The 25,493-nt window shown below is 41.0% G+C and overlaps 1 protein-coding gene across 1 annotated transcript; it reads left to right on the top strand.

Moving 5' to 3' along the window:
• Nucleotides 1-898: 898 nt before the first annotated feature.
• Trim16 (tripartite motif containing 16) lies at nt 899-19,797 on the top strand. The gene is made up of 6 exons (XM_046420710.2): nt 899-1,475; nt 8,547-8,642; nt 12,634-12,867; nt 15,078-15,243; nt 15,733-15,828; nt 18,905-19,797. The coding sequence occupies exons 1-6, from the start codon at nt 975-977 to the stop codon at nt 19,486-19,488; spliced, it is 1,677 nt and encodes a 558-aa protein (XP_046276666.1). The 5' UTR covers nt 899-974; the 3' UTR covers nt 19,489-19,797.
• Nucleotides 19,798-25,493: the final 5,696 nt, after the last annotated feature.

The following is a 25,493-nucleotide window of genomic DNA, read 5'->3' as shown; positions in this document are numbered from 1 at the left end:
TCACTTCCATTATCGCTAGATGACTTCTGATTCCTGATACAATGAAAGGACAGTGTCATTCTCTGTAATACTGTAAGATCCAGGAAACAATGATGAGAGAAGTATCTGTCCATAGAGACACAAATTCTTTCCTGATAGTTTTGATTTCCAGCTGGTGGGGACCATGCATGCAGAAGAATCGGTGCAGAGCCAACTGCACTTTCTTGCTTTTCATTACAGGAGGAAACACTGCAGCCAAGAGGGGGGCTTCTAGGAGCTGATATCCTTCAAGTCAACATGTGGACACATTTGTCCGAGGTATTATCTACAGCACAGCTAGTGGGAGACGAATAATATGTTGCTCAGCTTTGTGGCTTTCCAAAATTAGTGATTTTTAAAGTCAACTAAAAGCAAGTAACTTGAAACAAGTGAAGCCAGGTGGTTTGTGGTTGCAGTTGTGGGAAATCCCGCAGTCTTTTGCCTGCTAAGCAAGTGCTCTACCACTGAGCTACGCCCCAGTCTAAGTCAGAGGGCTCATTTGGTTTTTCCATGAGTTTCTGCTAGCTGCTTCATGCCCAGTTCTGAGATGTGAAAACACTCAAAGCCACACAGGCTTACGACAGAGCTCAGGAATCTCCAGTGATTCTAGAGCAGCCACAGACACACATGGTCTTCTGCAGAGCCTACGGGGGACAAATGATTCACCTAACAATAGAAGTTTCAGGGTTGGACTTGAGGAGGGGCGTGAGCTATCAAGGAGACTTCCTGAGCCAGTCCTGAGCCTGAGTAATCTAGCCGCCCTGTCACTGCTGTTGGCTGCCATCCAAGACTGAAGTGCAGTTATGAGTAACTGAGCTTCCTCCTAGAGGCAGTAAACAGTTAAAATCTTGGGGCAGCTGTAATCTTGTAGGCGTGGTTCTCTGGGCTGACTTGGGCTGCACAGATCCTGGGCCAAGGGGCAGAGGAAAGCCTGCTTAGGCGGCAGAGCCTCCAGGATGACTGAACTGGATCTGATGGCCCCAGGGCCATTGCCTGGCGTCACTGCTCACCCTCTGGCCCCTCTCAGCTCAGATTCTGGGTCTGTCAGCCCCACAGAAGAAGAGGATTTGGGCTCCCCGGGGAGAGCTGTGGAGGAGACAGAGGGAGAGGGCAGCTCCTCTGCAGAGTCAGGGGCACCCGGTGAAGATGGGGAGGAGGACATACTGTGTGACTTCTGCCTTGGAACCAGCAAGGTGAAGGCAGTGAAATCCTGTCTCACCTGCATGGTGAATTACTGTGAGGAGCACCTGCGTCCTCATCAGGAGAACAGTAAGCTGCACAGCCACCAGCTGACTGAGCCATCAAAGGACCGAGACCTACCCACCTGCTCTGCCCACCACAGCCCTCTGGTTGCTTTCTGCTGCAGTGACCAGCAGTGCATTTGCCAGGAATGTGGCCAGGATGAACACAAGGACCACACTACAGTCTCCCTGGATGCTGCCCGCAGAGACAAGGAGGTGAGTGCTTGGGGTCTGTCCAGCTGGGACAGGGCAGTGGGACATGGTGCTCGCCTGGGGAAGCCCAGCCACACCACAATCCTTTGCTCTGCTGATGTCACTTCTGTGCTCTGTATGAACAGAAAAAGGAAATTAGCCATAGCTCCTGGCTGTTCGTGCAGCATAAGAATCTGTTGCCCTTGGATTTGAAAAATGAAGTAGGTCACTCTGTCCTCTCCTTGTCTCCCTGTTGTCGTGCTACCTCTGTGCCTGTCTCGGCTTCTCTCTGAGTTTCCTGCTGTTTTTCATGTAGCTTTTGGGAATGGGTATTTGGGTGTAGGACGCAGAAGTTGTGGGGCTCAGAGGAGATGTTTCTCTCTGGAGGGAATTACATGGCACGTATACTATCAATTAATAAAACACCAACCTTGGCAGCAATTCAAGAGAAAAGTATAAATCTTTCCCCTAATTTTTCTTTTTCCCTTTATCCTAAACAAAGACTAGTGAAAAGTGACCTGCTAGAGATAATCAGTGTGAAATCCAAGAGCTTGAAAAAATGCTAAGGTAATAGAATTTGACACTCCAGTCTGGGTGTAATGTCAAGAATGGGTTAACTTACGGAAAATGAAAGTTCCTCACCAGGTAGAGTATCAGGAGGAACTAAGAATACTGTGCTCAGAGCCTGTAATTTTACTTCTATCAGATAAAGGCATTAATTGTAAAATATAACTTACCTTTGTCTTAAAGCTGAGGACCTAGAGAAATCCTTGGGAATTGATTCAGCAAGTTTATATGCTCTGTTTCTCCCACTTTGACTTTCCATGAGCACTTTTTCTTACTTTTTTTTTTCCTGTAGGGAAGTACAGTTGACTTCTGTCCCACATTTCTTATAGTCATACCTGCAGCAACTTCCCAAATGCATGGCTGGCATGTTTACAGTAATTTCTTGGCAAATGCTCCTTGGCAGTAAAGGAAAGAGGTTTCTGGGAAAGAGGGTGTGCACACCAGGGCACCCCCTCTATGCCTATCCCTAGACACATATTTTATCTAGTGCTGGTGGGAGTTGTTTTGGAGAGCTCTGAATTCCACATGTCAATGAGTCACTGCTTCCGGCCTGGGAAGTCATTTAATTGTTTCCAGTGTTTCCTGTGACCAAGGATGTCAGACTAAGAGAAAGAGCAACAAATATACACATCAAAGGAAAAATCTCCACATAGTTAAGGAGAATAGTCTTCACTGAGTATTGTCAAAATACTGAGTATTGTTCAAAATGAATTTTTGTGGCTCTTCTCATCCAATTCTCAAATAACTGTGAGGTAAAAAATTTATTATCTCCACCACATTTGTCTCAGTTCATATAGTTGACTAAGTGATGCAGTGAGGCATGGAAGTTTCTGGAAAGCCATCCTACTGGAGGGACATGAAGGAAGGACTCCAAAATTACAACAGTATAACTTTATCTTTTTGATATGTTTTACTCCAAAAACTGGCCATATATGGTAGAGATTTTAAGACAAAATGTATTGTTATTCCCTTTGGGTATAATATAGGAATTTTATTTATTTATTTATTTTGGTACCAGGGATTGAACCCAAGGGCACTTAACCACTAAGCCACATTCCCAGCCCTTTTTTATATTTTATTAGAGAAAAGGTCTTGCTGAGTTGCTGAGGTGGGTTTGAATTCAAGATCCTCCTGCCTCAGCCTCCTGAGCTGCTGGGATTACAGGCTTGAGCCAATGCCTGGCTGGAATTTTATTATTTTTTAACTGGAAAATGATATATGGAGTTGTTAAATAACAATGTTACCCAAATCGATTTTAGTGGGAAGAGAGGTCTCCAGCCCATCCCCAATCCCTGTATTTGCCTCCTCTTAACTGTACTTTGTTTCCTTCAGAAATGTTCTATGCCTGGACCAACACCTATACAATATAAATGTTAAATGTACGGGATCTAGAATGCCACAGAGACTTAGGGTGATAGAAATTTGAGCAGGAGAGCTGGGCAGAACTCCAAATTCAGATATCTTAGGAAAGAGCTGGGTAAAGTAGAATAAAGGCAATTGGGTGAGGTGCTCTAAGGTAGTCTGGGGGCTGAAAAGCAGTCATGGCTATAGTTACAGTGTGGCAGCCCTGTAACACAGATCCCCCTGCTTTCTGGTCTGCTACCGAGATCTTATGTCCTTTCTACCCTGTGTCCTCATTTTCATCTTGGAGAGCAAATTTACTCTGTGAGTGCAGCTACATTCTATGCAATTCCACCAAATCTTAGGAACAAAGGATTTCTTACAAGGAGCCCAAGCAAACAGCCCAGAAGACATGGGACCTTGATGGCTTAAGAAGCTTAAGGTTCTAGCTCCACTGTGATTGTTTTGAAAGAATTATCAGTTATCATTAAGGCTCCCCAAACCTAGGGTTCCTTTCAGCTAGCCCAAGCCTACTGCAGTTACTCTCTGAAGGTCACTTTGGAGTGGGCTAATCATTATTCAGGCAGGCATTGTGTACAGGAAATTGTAATGGCAGGTTCATCTGGGGGGACAGAAAGCACTGAGATCCTGCTGGGGATCTACAGAGTGATTGACATTTCTCAGCTGCCAAGTTAGCTTTTTCGGAAGCTTCTGTGGTTAGCAATAGCTAGGCCATTGGGCAAGACCTGTGGGCTTTGAGAGCCCAGCTATACCTAGTGGTTCCCTTTGCCCCCAGACTCCTTTCCTCTTAAAAGCAGCTGGTCTTGACTGGCTCCTGCTAATTCCTGTCACCTTTGGATCTCAGACTTGCCACCATGGAAATGAGACCCCATGTCTGTGGGGAGCAGTGTAAAATTGGGACTCCTATGACCACCTTTTCTGTCTATTCTGTCCTGTGTGGTTCTTTCCTGTTCTTCATGCTTATCATACATTATGAAGTCTGTGGCTAAGTGCTAAGCTGCCCAGTCCATAACCTCCCAGAGTTTGGAATCTAGTCAGGAAGCCAAGGCACATACCCTGGCTTCACAGAGTGCTAAAGGGCTGGCACATTGCAAGTGCTGCATATTCAAAGGAGGCAGCCATTGCTGGGAATGTTAAGGTAGGGTTCTTGAAGGAGAAGATATGAGTTGAGCTTGGCCTTAGATCTTTGGAGACCCCACTTGTACCAGGCCACTACCTTCAACTTCAGTCTTGGTTCTAGAAAAGTCAGGACTGGATGCTGACCATGGTCACACTCTCCATGTAGAGCAAGAACCAAGTATCAGAGAGCCAAAAGTCTTTGTGCTTACCTGGGAGTAGTTAGCATTGTTCAAAGTCTGATTGCTGGTAGCCAGTAGGTGGATGATATGCAGACACTCAGGACAAGAATTTCTTCCAGAAATTGTAAGGAAGGCCTTGGATTCAGTACTATGTAACTTGGTCTTTCTTTCTTCCCTCCCACCCCCAACTTTTTCTGAGAATGAGGATGGAACCCAGGGAGCTCTACCTTTGAGCTACATCCCTATCTCTCTCTCTCTCTCTCTCTCTCTCTCTCTCTCTCTCTCTATATATATATATATATATATATATATATATATATATATATATATATATATATAATTTTATTTTGAGAGAGGGTATTGCTAAGTTGCCTGGGCTAGCCTCAAATTTGTGATCCTTTTGCTTCAGCCTCCCACACTGCTGGGATTGTGTGTGTGCCACCGTGCTTGATGTAACTTGATTTTTCATAAGTAGCCTACCAGGCTATAAGCCTTCCAAGGACAGATAGTGAGTGTTTCAGTTGACTGAATTGGCATGCAATAGGTCCTGATCAATTAACTGAGGAATGGAATCAATATCCAGGTAAAATTCTCGTGATTACAAAGATAAGTCTCTAGAGGGCTAACCTCACATGGTTGGAAATACAAGAGAACTGACTCCATCTGGAATTTTCGTCTCTCTTCTCATTTTCTCAGTTCTTCCCCTTTGCATCTCTAACCTATCCCCAGCCACCAAGCTTTGGATGTCCCCTTTGCTCTGTAGACAGAATAAGGAAATATTCAGTCAACATATTTCTGTGACCTTGTACCAGAGGAGAATCTAAATGATTTGACAAGATTATAAGCCAGCAAGCAACAGGTCTGCAGACCCCAAATATTGTGCCTTTTGTACATTTTTCCAATACCTTGATGAAGCATGCAGGTCTCTTTGTGCCCTTTGCTAGAAGGTCATCTATGCTCATAGGTACCACTGTTCCACACTTGGGTAGGGTATGGGCAGGGCCCACTCTGGCCATGTATGCATGGCTGATCTTGGGAAACCCTGAAACCAGAGTCTGAGACAACCCATCATTTTCTAGGAACAGGAATAACTGGATATACGAATCTCCCAACTGGCCCCACCTTTTGTGGTAATTGGGAGTGCCTTCCCTTGGAGTGACTCACTCAGAGAGATCCTGGTTCAGTACTTAGCAGCCCTTTTCTCCTTTTATGGTAGTCTGCAGACATAGAGGAGAAGCCCCTCTTTGGATATCTGGGTGTCTCCTTAGGACATGACTGGGAACAACTGCTTTAACTTACGTTGCTGCTATTAAGGTGCCATGTTGTATGAGCTGGTTGCTAGGGTGTGTTCTGTTATGTCTTTCAATTCTTTCAAACAAACAGTTCATGTTCTTCCCCTTTCTTCTAGAATGGGTCACTATAAAAGATTCCAGGATTTCCCCCAATAGGCCAGACCCCTGACTCTTTCTCATTCTCTACTACTAGGCATTAGGTCACAGGTATTAGGGGTGAGAAGCCATGGGGCTCCCTAGACTGGTCAAAGGTTACCAGCCTTCTGCAGAGTGTACTTGTGAAGTGACTGCTCTACCTGCAGCTGTGTTCCCCACTGGGGAGCCTGGAACCCCCAGGCTTCCTTGGGAGAATTAATTTATGCACTTAATTTATGCGCTTTGAGATCTGTTGGGGCATAATGACTCACAGCTTTAAATGCAGACAGAAGCTATTAAAAATATTGAAAGCTGCTTATTTATTATTATTATTACTTCTTTTTGCTATCTCATGCCCTTGTGGAAGGAGGGAAGTGACAGGGCCTTGGAAGTTGGCAAAGTCTTAGATTTTCTGCCAGGCAGACTTTTTGGCAGAAGTTGTTTAGGGAGTCCCAGGAGGCAAGGTCAAGGCAGGCAAACACTTGCACTTGCTTTGGCTGGAGTGGCAGTGGGGCTATAGTAAGGGGAGGGAGGGAGGACTCGGGGGAGGGTTTGGAGTGGCGACGGCTGGCTCTACCTGCCTCCAGGAGCAAACACAGAGTATGAAGGGAAATCAGCCATAATAGTAAGATGGATGATAATGAGGAGGAGGAGGATCTCAAAGACAACCACTGACATTTAGGGTGTACTTTCAACATGTCTGGTACTGTACCAAGCTCTTATTATACTTGCTCTTAGCCAAAAGGCCAAGAAGCAATCCAAGTTTTTATTAACATACATTATCTCATTTAATTCATTATCTTACAATCTTAGGAAGCAGGCACTTTATTTATCTCCATTTCATAGGTGAAGATACGAAAATTTAGAGGCATTAAGTTCTGAAATAATAAGAAATACATGCTTGATCTTTGGCCACATTTCTTGACACATATATAGCTCTTAAAACCCTTGCAAGGCTGGGGATGTGGCTCAACGATAGAATGTTTGCCTGGGATGCATGGTCTGGGTTCATTCTTTTTTTCTTTTCTTTTCTCAGGGGTGCTTAACCACTGAGTCACATCCCCAGCACTTTTTATCTTCTATTTTGAGACAGAGTCTCACTGAATTGCTTAGGTCCTGGCTAAGTTGCTGAGGCTGGATTTGAACTGGAAATCCTCCTGCTTCAGCCTCCAGGGCCACTGGGATTACAGGTGTGTGCCATGGAGCCTGGCCTAAGGAATCTCTGAAGTGATCTGTGTCTTTTGTATGCTAATGAGATTACTGCTGGCTGGAGCTGCTGGACAGCCTGTGGATGGGGACAACTTGCCAAGGGAACCTACCACTCGGTTAGGTGTTTGGGACTTTCAGCCCATCTCTCAACCTCTGGGGAAGGAAAGGAGCTGAAGGTTGAGTTGTTGACTGGTGGCCATGAATTTTATCAATTGTGTCTCTTATAATAAAGTGTCCATAAAAACCTAAGGGCCAGAGTTCTGAGAGCTTCCATATTGTTGAACATGTAAGTGCATAAAGAAGACATAGAAGCTCTGTGCTTCTTCCCATATGCCTTGCCCCATGCATCTTCCATCTATCTGATTTGTGTTCTTTCATAATAAACAGGTGACATAAGTAAAATGTTTACTTAATTTATGAGCCATTCTAGCAAATAACTGAACCTGAGGAGCAGGTGGTGGAACCTCTGATTTCTAGCTGGTTGGTCAGAGGCAGGGGTTACCACCTGGACTTGGATTGGCATCTGAAGTGGTGGTAGGGGTTGCAGTCTTATGGGACCTGAGTCCTCAACTTGTGGATCTGACATGATCAGAATTAACTCAGAATCAAGTTAAATTGAAGAAAACCCAGCTGGTGTGTGAGAACTGCTATGTGTGGGGAAAACACACACACACACACACACACACACACATTTTGGTCACTAAAGTTTTCTGTGTTGAGTGTGAGTATAAGGGAAAAAAATGTCTTTTTCATCCATAAGTAAATTTTTCCAAAGTTTTTGCTGCTAAGTAAAAGAGCTGGACTCCCTACCTGGCTGTCTGGCTCCAAGGCTCACTCTCCTTGTTAGGCTGTTCTGGGGTCAGAAGGTCTAGACTCAACTCCACCAATGAGCTGCTAACCTTGGGTAAATGGTTCAATGTTATCATCTACATAATGAAGATAATAATTTTTACCTTATATGGGTATAGAAAGCATAATAAGAGGTCATCTAGCACTGTTTAAACCAGATACATTTTAGCTAATTTATGCTGAGTTCAGCCCCAGAACAGCCCTGGCACACAGCCCACGCTTCACACCTCTAGACTGGCTTCTGAGATCAGCTTCAGAGGTCAAACTTTCCCTTTCGTGGAAGAAAGGCAGGGACCTAAGGAATGAAAAGCGTCATTGCCCTTGTGGACTTTTGAGTACAACTGGGCCCCTTCCTTCTTAACTCTATCCTTTCTGTTTCTCAGGCTGAACTTCGGTCCACCCAGTTAGACTTGGAGCAGAAACTCAAGTTGAATGAAAATGCCATTGCCAGGCTTCAAGCCAATCACAAGTCCGTTTTGGTAAGATGGGTGTGGGTCACCTGTTATATTTCAGCATGTCTGGCTGCTTCTTCAGGGTCAGTCAGGCTATAGGGGGTTGTGGGACATGGGTTGTAGGTCCAGTGGGGTTTTTCTGCTAGGAGAATTATAGGTATAGTTGGCTAAACTATGAGGCAGCCTCACCTTGATGTCAGGATTTGTTATGAAATTTGCTTAAGTTTTAAAGCTGGCAAGTGATTTGCTTTTTAATAATATAGAGTAGAACCAAGATTAGTCATGGTATAACAGCATTATTTTTATATGTGCATTCTTGACCAGCAGAAAAGTGTATGAATGTGCCTGTGTGTATAAAAGAGAGGTATTTAGTTAGAGCTCCAGGAATTATAAAAAATCTTGGCTTCCTCCATCATGGGAGGATGTTCTGCATGTATGTCCTGGCATCCGGATAAAAGACTTTAGAACTGCGGGATAAATGGATGGTACTTGATAAGACCAATGGTGTACCAGGCTGCTTGGCTTTAGTCACTCTAGTGGTGGCCACTTTCCAAATAGACTCTATAAGTGGACCCAAGCAATTCCACAAATAGCTTTCATTGGTGGCAAGCCAATAACCACTACTTGGAAAAGATTGCTGAACACTTACTCTATGATAATGAGTCAGCAGTATCATTTCATATGCTGAGAATGAATAATTTCATCCATCTATCCATCCACCCACCTATCCATTCATTCATCCATCCTTCCATTCATTTATTTACCTACAAATCCACTCACTTGCCTACTTATATACATGTCCATCCATCTGTCTACCTATCCATTCATCCACTCATCCATCCATCCACCCACCCACCTAATGTAATACATATATCCATTTTAACTTAATTTCTACCTCTTTATTTTAAATAATTTTTATACCTTTATTTATTATCTATCTATCTATCTATTTATTTATTTATATGTGGTGCTAAGGATCGAACCCAGCACCTTGCACATGCTAGGCAAGTGCTCTACTGCTGAGCCACAACCCCAGCCCATAATTTCCACCTCTTGTGTTTATAACTAATTAGTTGCTGAAGAATGAAATCTCTTTCTTGCCCACAATATTTTATTAAAGGAAGAAAAATAATTACTCTTTTAAATCCTTATAAACCTTCAGAGATAGTTGATTTTCAGGATTCAAATGACTTAGAGAATCACATTTTAGCTTTTTTTCCGGCTTTTCAATGTTTAGACACTTTGATCCCTACTCAGTTCTCATAATGGCATGGTAACCAGGGGAGGTAATTTTACAATGACCTTCATGAACAAGGGATGTGATAAGGCTTGTCTAGGGTCCCTTAGATTGGTGGGACAGGAGAACCTGGGAATGTTGCTCTCTCAACCTAAGAATGACTCATACACTGATAGGCATGTGCACCATCCTCAAATATAAACCACTAACTGTTAACTACTTCGATATGTTTGTAGCCCCTCCTATCTGCACTATTTATTTGTCATCATTTGGGTAGTAAATAATATCGGTCACACATTCCATTTACATGCAAAAAAGAAGTGTTTCTCAATGGGAAGGTTTAGGAAGGAGAGGCTACAGTAGGAGCCAATCACCAATATCATTCAAGGCCCCCTTTATACTATCTCTTCTCATTGGTGGCAGGGAAGGGATGTGGATCATGAATTTTGTCTTCAGATTTATGCCTCTTATCTCACAGTATGATATTTCTATGAGGAAACTACATGTTGGAATTATAGAGAGTAAATGGATTTGGGTTCTTTACCCACCTCATGTGACTACCCATATCTAGTCCTCCTCCTGTTTTATGATAGTGATCAGGAGTAGGCAGGGCAGGGAGCCTCTGCTGGCCTCTATGATTCATGGAGTCTGGATACCTGAGCCTAATAGGGTTGGAAGGGCAGTAAGCCAGGGATCTAGCATATTCCTTAATGTAGAGCTTTGATAAGACATCAACAGCTATACCACCCTTCTCCAAAAAAAGTGATGAGTAAATCTCACCTGTATTCTAAGGTAGATTTCTCCATCTTTGCTTTCATATTTATAAAATGAAGACATATTTTGACATTTAGATTTAAATCCAGTTATGATTAATTGTCTCAGAATTCATAGTATTTATAATGACAAGGAGGCAACATCTGTAAACTCTTGCTTCATAAACTGCTGAGTAGGTTTGGCATCTTGTTTTGGTCACCTGCTCAACAAAAGCCTGTGTATTTAGTCCATTAGGGGTATAGGTGGTGCCCCTGACCTACTGCCCACAGTGACCAAAGGGCTAAGTCCTATTCCCTTTCCAGTCTCGAGAGGGCATCAGTTTAATATGCTAATGAGATGACTGCTGGCTGGAGCTCCTGGACAGCCTGCTGCCCTTCCTTCTCCCCAGAGTTAGGCTCAGCCTGAACATCCCAGAGCTCCAAAGGGAGTCTGAACAATAGATTTCCTCTGAGTTTCCTAAACTACCTCTGGTGCTACCCTTGCTTCTCAATACAGCCATCTGTCTGAAGCCTTTTCTTGGTTTGGGCTTGAGGAATTTAGAGAAAATCTGCCATCTAGCCTCTTTCTTCCTCCTACCAGCTGTGCCCAGCTGCCCTAGCCTAATAAGCCAACAAGTGATAGAAACATTGGCATAAAAATGAGAATGGAGGGAGTGTCTACATACTTTCCTACCCCCTCCCAGGAACGATCCCAATTGCTTCCTTTTCCCTGCTTATTCCTCCTTTGGCCACTGGATCAAAGGCTGATCAGAGACCATGAATTCTCTTGGGATTACATTCCTGAGTCTTGGTCTGAGGCAGGGTCCCCAGCCGACAGAAGTCCTCCTACCTGATATCATCATTTCTTTTTCTCATCTTTCTTCAAACCTCCAGGTTCCCACATGTCCTGGGCCCAACGACCCTTGTTTTCTGATTTCTTCTCTTATTGAGTTTCACTTTTTGGGTCTGAGTCTTATTCTCCCTGCCTCCCAGGATAGAGAGGTGCCCTTGCAGTACCCGTCCTAAGGGCATCTATTGTTTTGACTCCCTTTAGAGGCCTGGAACTTACCCTTGGGACCAGGAACAGAAAACAGCACCTGGAGGGGATGCTCAGAGAGATCTCAGATGGGATAGGATGGTGGGGACAATGGGAGAGACTTGAGATAGGTAGGGAATGGACTTTGGGTTGTGGGGTTGGGTCAGGGAATATCCAAGACCTATGAAATTTAAGAGCATTGTACAGTATGGACAGATGCAGAAGGAGCTGTCTACATACTTAAGAACTATTAAAGAGAAGAAGACAGCATTTAGAACTCAGATTGATGTTGTAGATGTTCTAGTAATTGAAGGCATTCAGAAGGGATATTCATGAAAGAGTTCCACAAGCATGCATATCAACATGCAAACCCTTAATATTGATTTTGTCTTATAGTTTGATTGCAGCATTCTATTTTGCATTGATAATGCTCATCCTGTAACTTCTTGGTTACCATGGTCACCTACACATATTTTAAACATTTCCTGTCTCTGCTTTGCAGAGACACCATGATCTTAAATGTGCTTTTGGCTCAGACTGTTCAGTGATCATTTTAACCAGGTGTAATAAAATGCTGAGAAAGCTGATTCACACTATCTATTTGTGCAAAAAGGTCAAGTTATTCATTTACCTCTTGAAGTATACTATCAAATATACTGAATACAGACATTTCTCTTGTAGAAAAAATTGGTTTCATAAACTCGATTAACAGACCCAGACTGTCAGAGCTTAAAGAAATCCTACAAGTCACATAGCAATCTCATCAAATGGATAAGGAGACTAAGTTAACAATCAGCAAAGAAGCACTTGCATTTCAGGAGAGTAAATCTTTTCTCCAGGAATAAAAGTTCCCTTTTACAGTAGAACATTGTTCCCTCGTTTATGGGTTTCTCGAGTTTGTTTATTTATTTATTTATATTTTATGTTGAGCTTCCATGAAATTGAATGCCTCACTAACGAATTTTTGGATGCCTTCCACTCCATCCCTGCCAGGTGTCAGTGTCGGAGGTGAAGGTGGTAGCTGAAGAGCAGTTTGGGGAACTGCTTGCTGCTGTGAGGAAGGCCCAGGCAGATGTGATGCTCTTCTTGGAGGAGAAAGAGCAAGCTGCTCTGAACCAGGCTAATGGCATCAAGACCCACCTGGAGTACAGGAGTGTAGAGATGGAGAAAAGCAAGCAGGAGCTGGAGAGGTTGGCGGCCATCAGCAACACCGTCCTCTTTTTGGAGGTACAGAATTGAGGGGTGGGGCAGGGGAAGAGGTGGAGGTATCCATGCAGCTGCACCACGGAGAATCCTTCTTCTACCAAGCCTGTGGCACATCTATGAATGCGACTGCATTTTGATAAAACCCCATTGGAATCAGAGACACAGGTTTGATTCAGCAAAGTACAGCAGTGGTAGGAGTAGGGAGGATCCCTCAGAGCAGGGAAGGTCCTAGAAGGTAAGTCATGTTCAAGGTGCAGTATGTTCCAGATAGAGGGAACAGAGTGTGCGAAAGCACAGAGGATTGAGAAAGCATGGCTGGCTTGGGGAACCAAGGCATTTCATAGAGATGGAGCACAGGATGCTGGGCTCATAGTGATGGACTATGAGGCTGGTGGGGCCAAGCAGGCATCTGACTGTGAAGGACTTTGGGAGGGGGAGTGAGGAAGGCAGATGAGTATATTTTATAAAGCACCCTGGCAGTTGTGTGGAAACTTACCTGGCAGGGATGAAACTGGACACCTGCTGTTTTTCAGACAGAGCTGTGTCTATTGAGTCATTGAGGACTGCTCAGTAGAGGGAAGGAACTTTCCACTATAATGTATCATTATACATTATGATATGTGCCTTTTGAACCAGATCTAAAGAACATGTCATTTTGCAGGAAAGGAACACTAGGTTGGGGGTAAATTTCATCATCCTGGATCTATCATAAATAAGCTGTGTAGCTTTTAGTAATATATATTCAACCTCTCTGGGTCTCAAATTTCTCACTTATCCAAACAGAAGATTGGAATAAATAATTTACAAGTCTTCTTCCAAAAGACAAAATAATTTTTCTTGCTTGCATTTTTGAAAAATAAAAATCCCTTGTAGGTGCAATAAACTGTTTATTGTGAAAAATTGGGGGATGTACAGAAAAATATGAAGGAAAAAAAATAACCCATAGTCCCAGCACCCAAAGACAGCCATAGTTAGTCTTTTATGGTTAACTCTCATAGTAAGTGAGAGAAAGAGAAACATACAAAGAAAAATAGTAAAAAATATGAATAGTATCTCTCTCTTTTAAAATGTTTTTTAGTTATACATGGACATAATATCTTTATTTTTTTATTCATTTTTGTGTAGTGCTGAGGCTAGAACCCAGTGCCTCACATGTGTGAGGCAGGCACTCTGCCACTGAGCCACAACTCCAGCCCCTGAATAGTGTCTCCTTTTTCATTTGTGTCTCTAATTTTCAATATCAAAACACAGCAAATGAATATGGATAAAAATTTGACTTTCTGTCACAAGTTTCTTCCAAGATCTCCTGCCCAAAGAGTATAAAAATCACTTTTTCTTGTTTTCTTTTCTCCTTTTGTAACTTGTTTTTTACATTAAAACTTTAAGATGTATAAGATATATTTTAGCATAGGATAACAGTTATTAATTTTGGTGAAAGAAAAGTTATTTTTGCCCAAACTGTCAGCCAACTGAAATGACAGCATTTATTGAATAATTTATTCTTTCCCCACACTGAAATAAAATTCTAGTTTTGTTGAATATAGTAACCAAATCTTTGTACAATATTAAAATGTTGTGCTATCAACTTTCTGATTTGTACTTTTTCTTCTCTTCCTTGGCTCTGGCATAGCCATGTTCATGGTTAAGTGTTCTTCTGTATCCATTCTGCTCTTCAATATTCATTTGCCTGTGAGTTTTGATAATGTCTTACGTCTGAAATCAATCTTTCCTGTTTCCTGTGTTGTTTTGGAACTGAAGTGACTTAATGTGATCATCTATATGAAAACACTTCAAACTGGAAATCACAGTAAAAGAATTATAGAAAACTACACATTGGACTGAATTGACAAGGAGAAGGTAGCATTCCTGTCTGAGGGATGGTTTGTGGATCTTTAGAATACTGCAACTAGCTCCTCCCGCCCTACCATGGCTAGAATGTTCTCATTCTTATGACTCCCAGTCTGGGCTGTGTATTAGAGCTGTTCATGGATATTAGGTCCCTCCTGATTTTAAAAGCTCATGTTCTCGCTTGATTTTTAAAAGGCCCACTTTTTAAAGTCTAGCAGCATTTAAAAAAAACGTTATTTTTATTTTTTAGACCTGAGATGGACACTGTACACACGTTTTTCTCCTTGAAGTATGTTATCAACCCATTTTAAAGATGTAGAAAGGAGAACAATCCAATTTAAGAAACAATTTAAGACGCAAATTATTCTGTTTCCTTTTTGTAGGAGTACTGCAAGTTCAAGAACACGGAAGACACTGCTTTCCCTAGTGTTTACATAGGGCTGAAGGATAAACTGTCAGGCATCCGCAAGGTCATCACAGACTCCACCCTACACTTAATCCAGCTGTTGGAGAACTACAAGGAAAAACTCCAGGAGTTCTCCAAAGAAGGTGAGGAGTTTTCTGGGCCATGGACTATAATCGGTGTGTCTCTAGGAACGGTCTATGGGGAAATAGAGAGACAGGCAAGGATGAGTAAATTGGAGAATGCTTATTTTCCAAGCCATCCTTTAGCTAGGTCATGTGACTAATGGAACAATATCTTAACTTTATTTTTATAATTATAATTCATGTATGCTTTATTTTATAATTAAGATCTGGAGAAGGTAAGTTAGTCACATTGTGCAATGGGATGCATTTCTATGATTAGCATCTCACATTGCTGCTGCTTGTGCTAGGAGGTAAAAATTCAAATCAGCGTGGGATCTTTTTCTGGTGATTGTATCTCATCCGTGAAAGTGGTGTGATCCATTAAATGTGTTCCACGTTAGTAGGCACCAGGCCTCTCTAGCCTCAGGAATCTCAGGGAAGGGTGCAGTTTTCTCAAGTTCTCTTGATTACCCAAGCAGATGTGTATTCACAACTCTCTGATTTTTCTAGAGGAGTATGACATCAAAACTCAAGTTTCTGCCATCGTTCAGCGCAAGTATCGGACCTCAAAACCTGAGCCTAAAACCAGGAAAGAGTTCCTTCAATGTAAGTTGTGAACAGATTCCCCTTCCCCAGGTGACAATGTCAGTGTAATGCTGACATTACACTGAAGTGAGAACCACCATCTTTCATATAGGATTCAGGTTCTTGTAACCTCTTGACTATCCCTAAACAATACACCTTTTAAAATTCAATTAAATAATAGTTATTCTGAAATAATTTAAAACTTAGAAAAAATTGCAAAAATAGGGCAAAGAATTCTGTATACCTTCACTCAGTTTTTCTAAATGTTGTATGTAGCCATAATATATTGATCAAAACTAATAAATTAACATTGTTGCAATACTATTAACTAATCCATAGAATTTATTTAGGTTTCATTCATTTTCCACCAATTTTTCTGGTCCAGATTCCAACCTAGGAATACAAATGTTTCCATCTCCTTAGTCTTCTCCAGTCTAGGTCAACCCTCTGTCTCTCTGTGTCTTTAATAATCTTGGCACTTTTAAGAGTTTTGGCCAGATACCAAATGGTTCACTTTTAAGTCTCGCTTGGACAGAATTGCACAACACATTGTTTTGTCATTCTAAGAAATCTACCCGTTCTGTTAACATTGTTAAAAGCACTGTATTTTTTTATTGATTTTTAAAAAAATAGATGACAGTGGAATACATTACAATTCTTATTGCACATATACAGCACAATTTTTCACATCTCTGGTTATATATAAAGTATGTTGACACCAATTCGTGTCTTCATCCATCTACTTTTTAAAAAAATTTTTTTATTTTTAGTTGTTGATGGACCTATATTTTATTTATTTATTTATTTATTTCATATGGTGCTGAGAATCAAACCCAGTGCCTCACACATGCTAGGCAAGTGCGTTACCATAAAGCCACCACCCCAGCCCCATCATACATGTACTTTGGATAATGATGTCCATCACATTCCACCATCATTGCTAATCCCCTGCCCCCTCCCTTTCCTTCCCACCCCTCTGCCCTATCTAGAGTTTATCTATTCCTCCCATGCTCCCCCTCCCTACCCCACTATGAAGCCTCCTTGTATCAGAGAAAACATTTGACATTTATTTTGGGGGGATTGGCTAACTTCACTTAGCATTATCTTCTCCAGCGTCATCCATTTACCTGCAAATGCCATGATTTTATTCTCTTTTATTGCTGAGTAAAATTCCATTGTGTATATGTGCCACATTTTTTTTATCCATTCATCCACTGAAGGACATCTAGGTTGGCTCCACAGTTTAGCTATTGTGAATTGAAGCACTGTATTTCTAATCAATACTTCATGTTAGAATGAGTTCAAGAGCTTGTTGTACAACATGGTGACTGTAATTAATCACAATGCATTATGAACTCAAAAATTGCTAAGAGAATGGACTTAAAGTGTTCTCACCACACACACACACACACACACGCAAAGAAAGAAATGCATATGGCATATGTTAGGTAGCCCATATGTTAATTAGATGTTAATTAGCTTGGTTTAGCCATCCCACAATATATATGTATTTTCAGACATCATGTTGTACACTGTAAAAATGTACAATTTTTGTCAACTAAAACAGTTAAATTGAAAAATAAAAAACACTCGATGATGGTTAACCAGTTCATCAGATCTCATCTGCTAGCAGAGGAAAAATTACACTGTGTGGCCAATGCTTATTTTTATAACTTATTTTTGGAACATGCCATTGAACCTTGCTTCTGATTATTCTTTGAGGGGGACCACTGGTGGAGAAACTCATGAACAGCCTTTTTCTCTGGTTTTTACTTATGACGATAACAATCTCCTGTTCTTGCCACAGCTCCTATTTTTTTCCCAGGATGTTTTGGTTTCCATGTGGTTTTCTTTGTTCTTTCCTGCTTCCTGACAGAAGCACAGTTATATTTTATAAGCAGACTCATTTTAATAAAAGAACCCAAATACCCTTTATTCTTTTTGTGTGTGTGTGTGTGTGTGGTACTGAGGATTGAGCTGAGGGGCAGTCAGTTGTAGCCCTTTCTCTTTTAATTTTTGTTTTTTAAATTTTGAGACAGGGTCTCACTAAGTTTCTTAGACTGGCCTCAAACTTACAGTCCTCCTGCCTCCTCAAACACTGGGATTACAGGGATGTACCATTATGCCTGGCTCAAAATCCTTTATTCATTACATTAAATTAAAAATTAAACATATGCTATTATAATTCAGGTTCTTCTGCATTAAAAATATTTTATACATATTAACTTTTCCCTTTTTTGAATATTGCTATGAATATTATTCATAGTATTATCTTTTGAATTATTATGGGCAGCCAATAAGGAGCCTGTGGCACTGGTATAGGTGAGATTTGATGGTGGCTTAGACGGGAGTTGAAGCAGAGGGCTGGAGAAAAGTGTGGAGACCTACAGGATTTTCTCTTGTCTGTGTGTGGAGGGATGGGGCTTAAGAATGGGGGCAAAAGACATGTCAAGAATGACTTGGCTCTGACGTGAGCAACTGTGTGCAGGAAGGTGCTATTATTCTCTGGGATTAGAAATAGAATATATTTGGGGAAATGTTTGACATGCTAATTATTAGTCAAATAGTTTTGAAAATGAGTGAACGTGGGGCTGGGGCTCAGTGGCAGAGCGCTCGTCTTGCATGTGTGAGGCACTGAGTTTGATCCTCAGCACCACATAAAAGCAAACAAATAAAATAAAGGTGGGCTGTCTATCTACAACTACAAAGATTTTTTTTTTTTTTAATGAGTGAATGTATAGAATGTAGCTATACCCATATCCCCAAACCTTTGCTAACACTGATAGAATAGTGCCTGGCTTTCTTCACAGATTTGTTGAATGAATGAGTAAATTCTGTTTCTTGATTCACTTCACCAAATAATACAGTGAATGCTGAGCAACTTGAGCTTCAGAAAGGAATGAAGTGAAGTGACTTGTGTTCACCCTGTTCTGTCTTTATCCTCCTTTTTTCCTAAGGGAATAGCAGCTGGGTCAAGGGTCAACAGGGGATGGGTGTTTTCCCAGACATGCTTTGGAGGCCATCTGGGTTTAAAGCATTCTGTCAGAATCAGCTGTCATTTCCTGAAACAGCCTTCTTGCCTTCTGTGTTTCTTCAGATGCTCACGATATCACATTTGACCCGGACACAGCACATAGGTATCTCCGACTGCAAGAGGACAACCGCAAAGTCACCAACACCACACCCTGGGAACATCCCTACCCAGACCTCCCCAGCAGATTCCTGCACTGGAGGCAGGTGCTGTCCCAACAGAGTCTGTACCTGCACAGGTACTATTTTGAGATAGAGATCTCCGGGGCAGGCACTTACTTTGGCCTGACCTGCAAAGGAATTGACCGGAAAGGGGAGGAACGCAACAGTTGCATTTCTGGAAACAACTTCTCCTGGAGCCTCCATTGGAACGGGAAGGAGTTCACAGCCTGGCACAGTGACACAGAGACCCCACTCAAAGCTGGCCCTTTCCGGAGGCTTGGGATCTATGTCAACTTCCCGGGAGGGACCCTTTCCTTCTATGGTGTAGAATATGATTGCATGACGCTGGTTCACAAGTTTGACTGCAAATTTTCAGAGCCAGTCTATGCGGCCTTCTGGCTTTCCAAGAAAGAAAATGCCATCCGGATTGTGGATCTGGGAGAGGAACCTGAGAAGCCAGCGCTGTCCTCAGTGGAGCCTGCTTCTTAGGTTCCAGGATCCATATCCCAGGCCTTTGCTAAAACTATGATGGGACAGCAACTTGCATTGTAAGGGCGACTTGGGGGACAGGAATATCTGCCAGTGGTAGCTGGTTTTAGAAATCACGTAGGTCTGAGAATGAGAAGTTTGTCCAGCTGTTCTCTTTGCTGCATGTAGCGTTCTCTATATGTTTGCAATATTCTAAAGTGCTAAAGTCTCAGGTGAACATCACACTTTGCCCAGAATTGTAACCAGGACTCTTTAGAGTACTAAAATGGTTGTAGAGGAATCATAATAAACTGCAAACTTTATCATGTATTTCCTGTGTGCCAGGCTCTGTTATGGGACTTCCTATGCATTAACTTGTTTAATCTTCACAGCAGACCCATGGGGTAAATGCTTACATTCTCATTTTTCAAATGGGGGAAAGGTGGTAGGTAGTGCAGTCCAGAGCAGTTAGCTAGCTTGCTCAAGCTCACACTGGTCACCTGATGAGAGGCAGAGCTGGGATTCAAATCTGGGTGGGTGGTTGTTAAACTTAACCACCATGATATATTGCCTTCTTCATTAGACCATAGACATTATGTATATAAGGGAATAAACCATATGATGAACTACACAGCAGAGAAACAGAGTGTCTTAACTCACCTGTTAAGAGTTTACACATCTTTTTTGCATATACCATTTCTTTTAGCCAAAATCTGGCCAATAGCTTACCAGCTCATTCTGGTTTTGGATAGCAAGGATTAGAAGAAATGCCTTAATGGAGTCCAAGCCTTAGTTCCTGTGAACTCTGGGGAGGGACTCCCTCCTCTCTTCTAAAGACACCTAGACTATGTGAATTTGTCTGCTTTCTCGTCCGAATGACAGTTCTTCACATATTTGTGGTTAGCTCTCATATCCTCTCTTCCCTGGAGCTATTCATGTTTTTACACTAAACTTCCCACTTTTTCTCATGATTCCCAGTCTTTCACACATACACACATCCCTCAGGTATTCTCATTTTGACAGATAAGCACCCTAAGATTAATGACATTAACTCATCAAGCCTTTAAGAAAATGAAAAAACTGCCTTTAAATGGGTTTCTGAAGACATAACCTGAAGCTCTTAGTGGGATTTACCAGAAATATTATTTCCAGGTCTTTTCCTTTGACCTGTGTCAAAGCCAATCTCTTCCTGTTGGACCAGTTGGGTGAGCCTATCTCCATAGTATATTATTTTACCATTTCTTGGCTTGTTTCCAGAGATTCTGTCATATATTTTTACTTAAGGATTTATCCAGTGTAGGATTTAAATATTTTTACTTTAATTTCTTCACATCACTGCTGTGTGCTGAGATGGTTTAGTGATTCTTCATCCAGTGTATTTTGCTCTCTTTCCCAGTCTAGTGTCACCTGCAGAAATTAATGATTTTACTTCTTAAGTCTCAATGCTGTTCACAAATGTATGGATTAGGGTAGGACTGAATCCAGAATCTTGCAGCAGTCAGCCAATACCTCTGAGTTCAGTAATACATAAATTATTCATTGGTAGAACTGCACAATAGTGTATTTTGTCTTTGCCCCTTTCTCCACTATACATAATGAAGGACATTTTCAGCAGCAGAAATCAATATATGTATGCTACATTTGAATTTTTTTGATCTCTTTGTCATGTAATGCTCTTAAAAGCAGCTTGGCCTACTTTAACTTTTTTCCTTTGCTTTTTTTAAAAAAATTTAATTGGAACATAATAATTGCACATACTTATTGAGTACAGGGTGATATTTCAATATATTTATACAATGTGTAATGATCCAATAAGGGTAATTAGCATACCCATTGCCTTCAATGTTTATTTCTTTGTAAATGAAAACATTCAAAAATCTTATCTTCTAGCTATTTTGAAATGGCCCTGCCTTGCATGTACTAAACATGTGGGTTGTTGATGCTTGTCACTTTCTTTTCTAAAATTTCACAGATAAACCCTTTTAGAATTCTGCTGTGGGTTAATGTCAAGTTTTCTAGTCTGTCATTTCCAGGATCTACCTTATTTTTCTTTTTAAAAAATCAAGACTATTTTGTCTGTCCCCATTCTCTACCATCCTCTCTAATTTCTCAAAGATTCCTGCCTGATTGGTAGGCACATAGGTAAATTGCCTCAGTGTCCTGGGATATAATTTGGTTAGGTCAGAACACTCAGGCTCAGGCTGGGTTTATAGCTCAATGGTAAAGTGCTTGCCTAGCATTTGTGAGGCACTGGGTTCAATTCTCAGCACTGCATATAAATAAATAAAATAAAGGTCCACTGACAACTTAAAAAAAATCAAAGTGTATGTATCTAGTAACAGAAAAAAAAAGAAAATTAAAAAAAATTAGAACACTCAAGCTCATTAAAAAGGAGCCATTTAGGTATCTCCTTACCTTGTTTGAATTTTGTTTCTCTATTAGCTCTTTTTGTCTATTAGTTTTCAGGTTCAAGTCCTCCTTTCTTGATATAAAAGATCAAAGCAAAATTAAGAGTTAGGCATATCTGTTTTCTGTCATTGCTTCAAGTGATGGATATACCATGTTTATTTTTTTCTTGGTCTGTAAACTAAAAACTGCTTAAAACAAACAAATAAAAATGAGAGAGAGAGAGAGAGAGAGAGAGAGAGAGAGAGAGAGAGAGAGAGAAGATATGAATGCAGGCCTATATTATATTTTCCGGCATTTTGCTCAAGCAGTCGTGTGTACCACTTGTTTGTATTTATCCCACCCTTATCTCCTCTTCCATATATAGATTTATCTAAAACAAAAATAGAAACAAAACAAAACAAAACAAAAAACCCTGAACTCAAGGAGAGCTCACTTTGTTTGCCAGATCATTTTGTTCCATTACTAGATGAGTCAGAATATAATTTTAGCCACCATCTAATTTTATTTTTTTTATTTTAGTGCTGGGGATTAAACTCGGGACCTTATGCATTCCAGGCAAATGCTCTATCACTGAGCTACACCTCAGACTCTAATCTATTCTTGTTTTAATTTTTTTTTTTTTGAATCCAAGTGCATAGGATATTCTCTTCTAGGAATCTTGTGAATTCTGAGTAAATTCCTATATTCTTCCAAGATTCAGGATGAAATGATGAGCTATCAGGATTTGTACCATCATGGATTCCTTATCTCTTTGTCTGCATTTTATGTGCTGTAACAGAATACCACAGACTGGATAAAGAAAATAAATTGATTTTTTTATAATTCTTTTAAGTTGGGAATTCCAAGCTTTTAGGAGCCTGCATCTGATAAAGGCCTTTTTGCTACATGATCCCATGATAGAAAGTGGTAGAGAAAGAAAGCACTTGTGAGACAGATTGAACTCAAGAGCAGATGCAAGTCAACCTACAATCCTAGCGATTCAAGAGGCTGAGACAGGAGGATCAGGAGGCTGAAGAGGAACACAAATTTGAGGCCAGACTGTTTTAAAAATAAAAAGGGCTGGGGTATAGCTCAGTGGCTTAGTGGTAAAGTGCCCTGGATTTAATTTCCAGTACCACTGCCCCCAACCCCCACTGAGAGAGAGAGAGAGAGAGAGAGAGAGAGAGAGAGAGAGAGAGAGAGAGAGAAAGAGAGAGAGAGACCCTTCAAACTCTTTCATAACTGGCATCAATGCATTTATGAGAGTGGAGTCCCCATGAAGACTCTATCTCCCAACGTTGCTGCAGTGGGCGTTAAGTTTCCAGCATATGCTTTTTTGGAGAAATGCATTCAAACCATAGTACTCTTCAACCTGGCTCCGCATCTTTTTGGAATGAACGTCCTCAAATCAAATCCATTCAATATCTGTGGCATTAATGATGTGCAAGCTGCAGTGTTAGATATCGTGATAGAGTAACCCAGAAGATAGCTATCTTTTGATAGTTATCAGTTATCTTTTGATAACTGATTTAAATTGAAATGAAAAGAATTCATAAGTGAAGAGTTAAAAAGAAATGAATTATTCAAAATAATAATAGATGTATTCCTTATTTCTGTGTCTGAGTGTGCTTTCTTATTTATCATTTTTCTTAGTCTGTCTTCAGGGACTGAATTCCGTCTTGTGTTGGTGACTGACCAGCTTCTTGGTTGATCCCCCATCTCTACAGGCAACTGCCTCCATTCAGAGGCCACCTCTCTACTCCATTAACCTCAGACAGAAGATGGAAAGAAACGGGTGTACATTTCCTGCTTCTCTTAGATCCCTCAGATTTGGGCACTGACTCTCCTGCATCTGAGATTAGACATCGTGGTGGCAGGGCAGGAGGTCTCAGCAGGGAAGTTCTCCACATCACATGCATCCCATATCCACATTCAGGGCACAGACTGTGTGGCTCAGGTAGAGGGCTGGCCATTTAGGCTTTGCAAACTTGCCTCATTTTTATCTCTATTTCTGGCTTGCTCAGTAGTCTTGTTGAGAAAAATTCCCCCATCTTCCAGAAACAAGACTGGGTACTGGAAAAGAAGGGGGTGAACGAGACATTTAGCAAGTACCTAGGCTCAGTATAGCAATAGTTAGTCATTCAAGGTTAAAATCCTGGGGCTGGAATTGTGGTTCAGCGGTAGAGCGCTCCCCTAGGATGGGCGGGTTCAATTCTCAGCACCACATAAAGATAAAGGCATTGTGTCCATCTACAAAAAAAAAAAAAAAAAAAAAAAAAAAGGTTCATTCTCTCTTTCTCTCTCTCTCTCTCTCTCAAAAAAAAAAAAAAAAAGGAATTTAAGGTTAAAATCCTTCTCCCCATATTAATAATTTATGTAACCACTCTGATGATTACCTGAAAAATGTATGTGTGTGCATGTGCATGCACAAATTCATATTTTATCTTATGTAAAAAATACTTTCCCCAAATCTCACCAAAGTATCATAGCCAAACAGCAGCTAATCCCTTATACATCTCAGGGACTTTTTTTCTCTAAGAGTTCACTGTTAGGAGTCATATCAAATTGAAATATGTTCGTAAGACATTTACATAATATCCTTAAGATTCTTTCTTCTGACACCTCCTACCCTCCTCCTGTCCTCCTTCTTCATCTTCCATCAGGTCAGTTAGAAGATTATTTTGATTTTGGTCCTTGTTATGATGAAATGATAAGTGTGTCAAATTTTTCACTGTGTAAACTAGCAATATGAACACACATGCCAATGTATCCTAACAGATCTACTTGGTTACATCTCAGGGTTACTCTACTTAATCTTGATTCATGTATGGAGAAATGGCTGGGATAACATAATGCCTGCTTGTTATATAAGAAAGTTATGTCCATTACTCTGAGCTCCTTACTTTAAAGTTTTTCCTCCTGGCTTCTCTGTATTCTCTTTTTATCCTGAAATGCATTTTTTTAGGTTGTGAGGTATGTTTAAGGAGTGGAAGCCAGTGGTATATTCTTGGCATTTGCTACTTCCAAAAGTCAACAGCATCTCAATTAACGAGCATCTCTGGTCTTTCGTGAAATTTGAACTAAATCTATGAGCCTTATTCAATATCTACAATTCTATGATATTTTTTAATTATGGGAAATTGATGGAAGATGTTTACATGAAGTTTTGGAGTGTGTCTGGGTACATGGGCAAAGAGTAGGAAAACTGTTTCTGAAACAAACCTTGACATATTTGTAATGAAAAGTAAATTTAAAGATTGCTATGATTGTGATATAGAAACAATGCAAGTATTAAACAAAATACACAACCAAAAAAAGATTATTTTGAAGTGAAATTTTCTTTTCCTGCAGGAGGTGCCAATCTTTATGTTGTGCTATCAAGGAACTACAATTGGTTTTGTGTGAGGGTTGCTAAACTGTGACCTGAAACTCTAGCCCTCACTGGAGTAAGTGTGGGCGGGGCCCCAGGAGCTGGGGGGAGGCAGGTGAGGTGGGAGATGGGGATTGGTTTATGGTATCCATAGATAGGTAGATGTTCATTCAGAGGAAGGTTCTTAGCCTGTGCAAAACTTCCCTTTAGGGGAAGATTAGAATGTAACCAGCCTATGTGTCCCATTAGTACTTATGTAAATTTAGAG

This window comes from Marmota monax, unplaced genomic scaffold (genome assembly GCF_021218885.2).
Source record: "Marmota monax isolate L192 unplaced genomic scaffold, Marmota_monax_Labrador192_F-V1.1 WCK01_AAM20220418_F8-fsc00251, whole genome shotgun sequence".
Lineage (NCBI taxonomy): Eukaryota > Metazoa > Chordata > Mammalia > Rodentia > Sciuridae > Marmota > Marmota monax.
The sequence above is the reverse complement of the archived record's forward strand: the minus strand, read 5'-3'. Positions and strand labels throughout refer to the sequence as shown.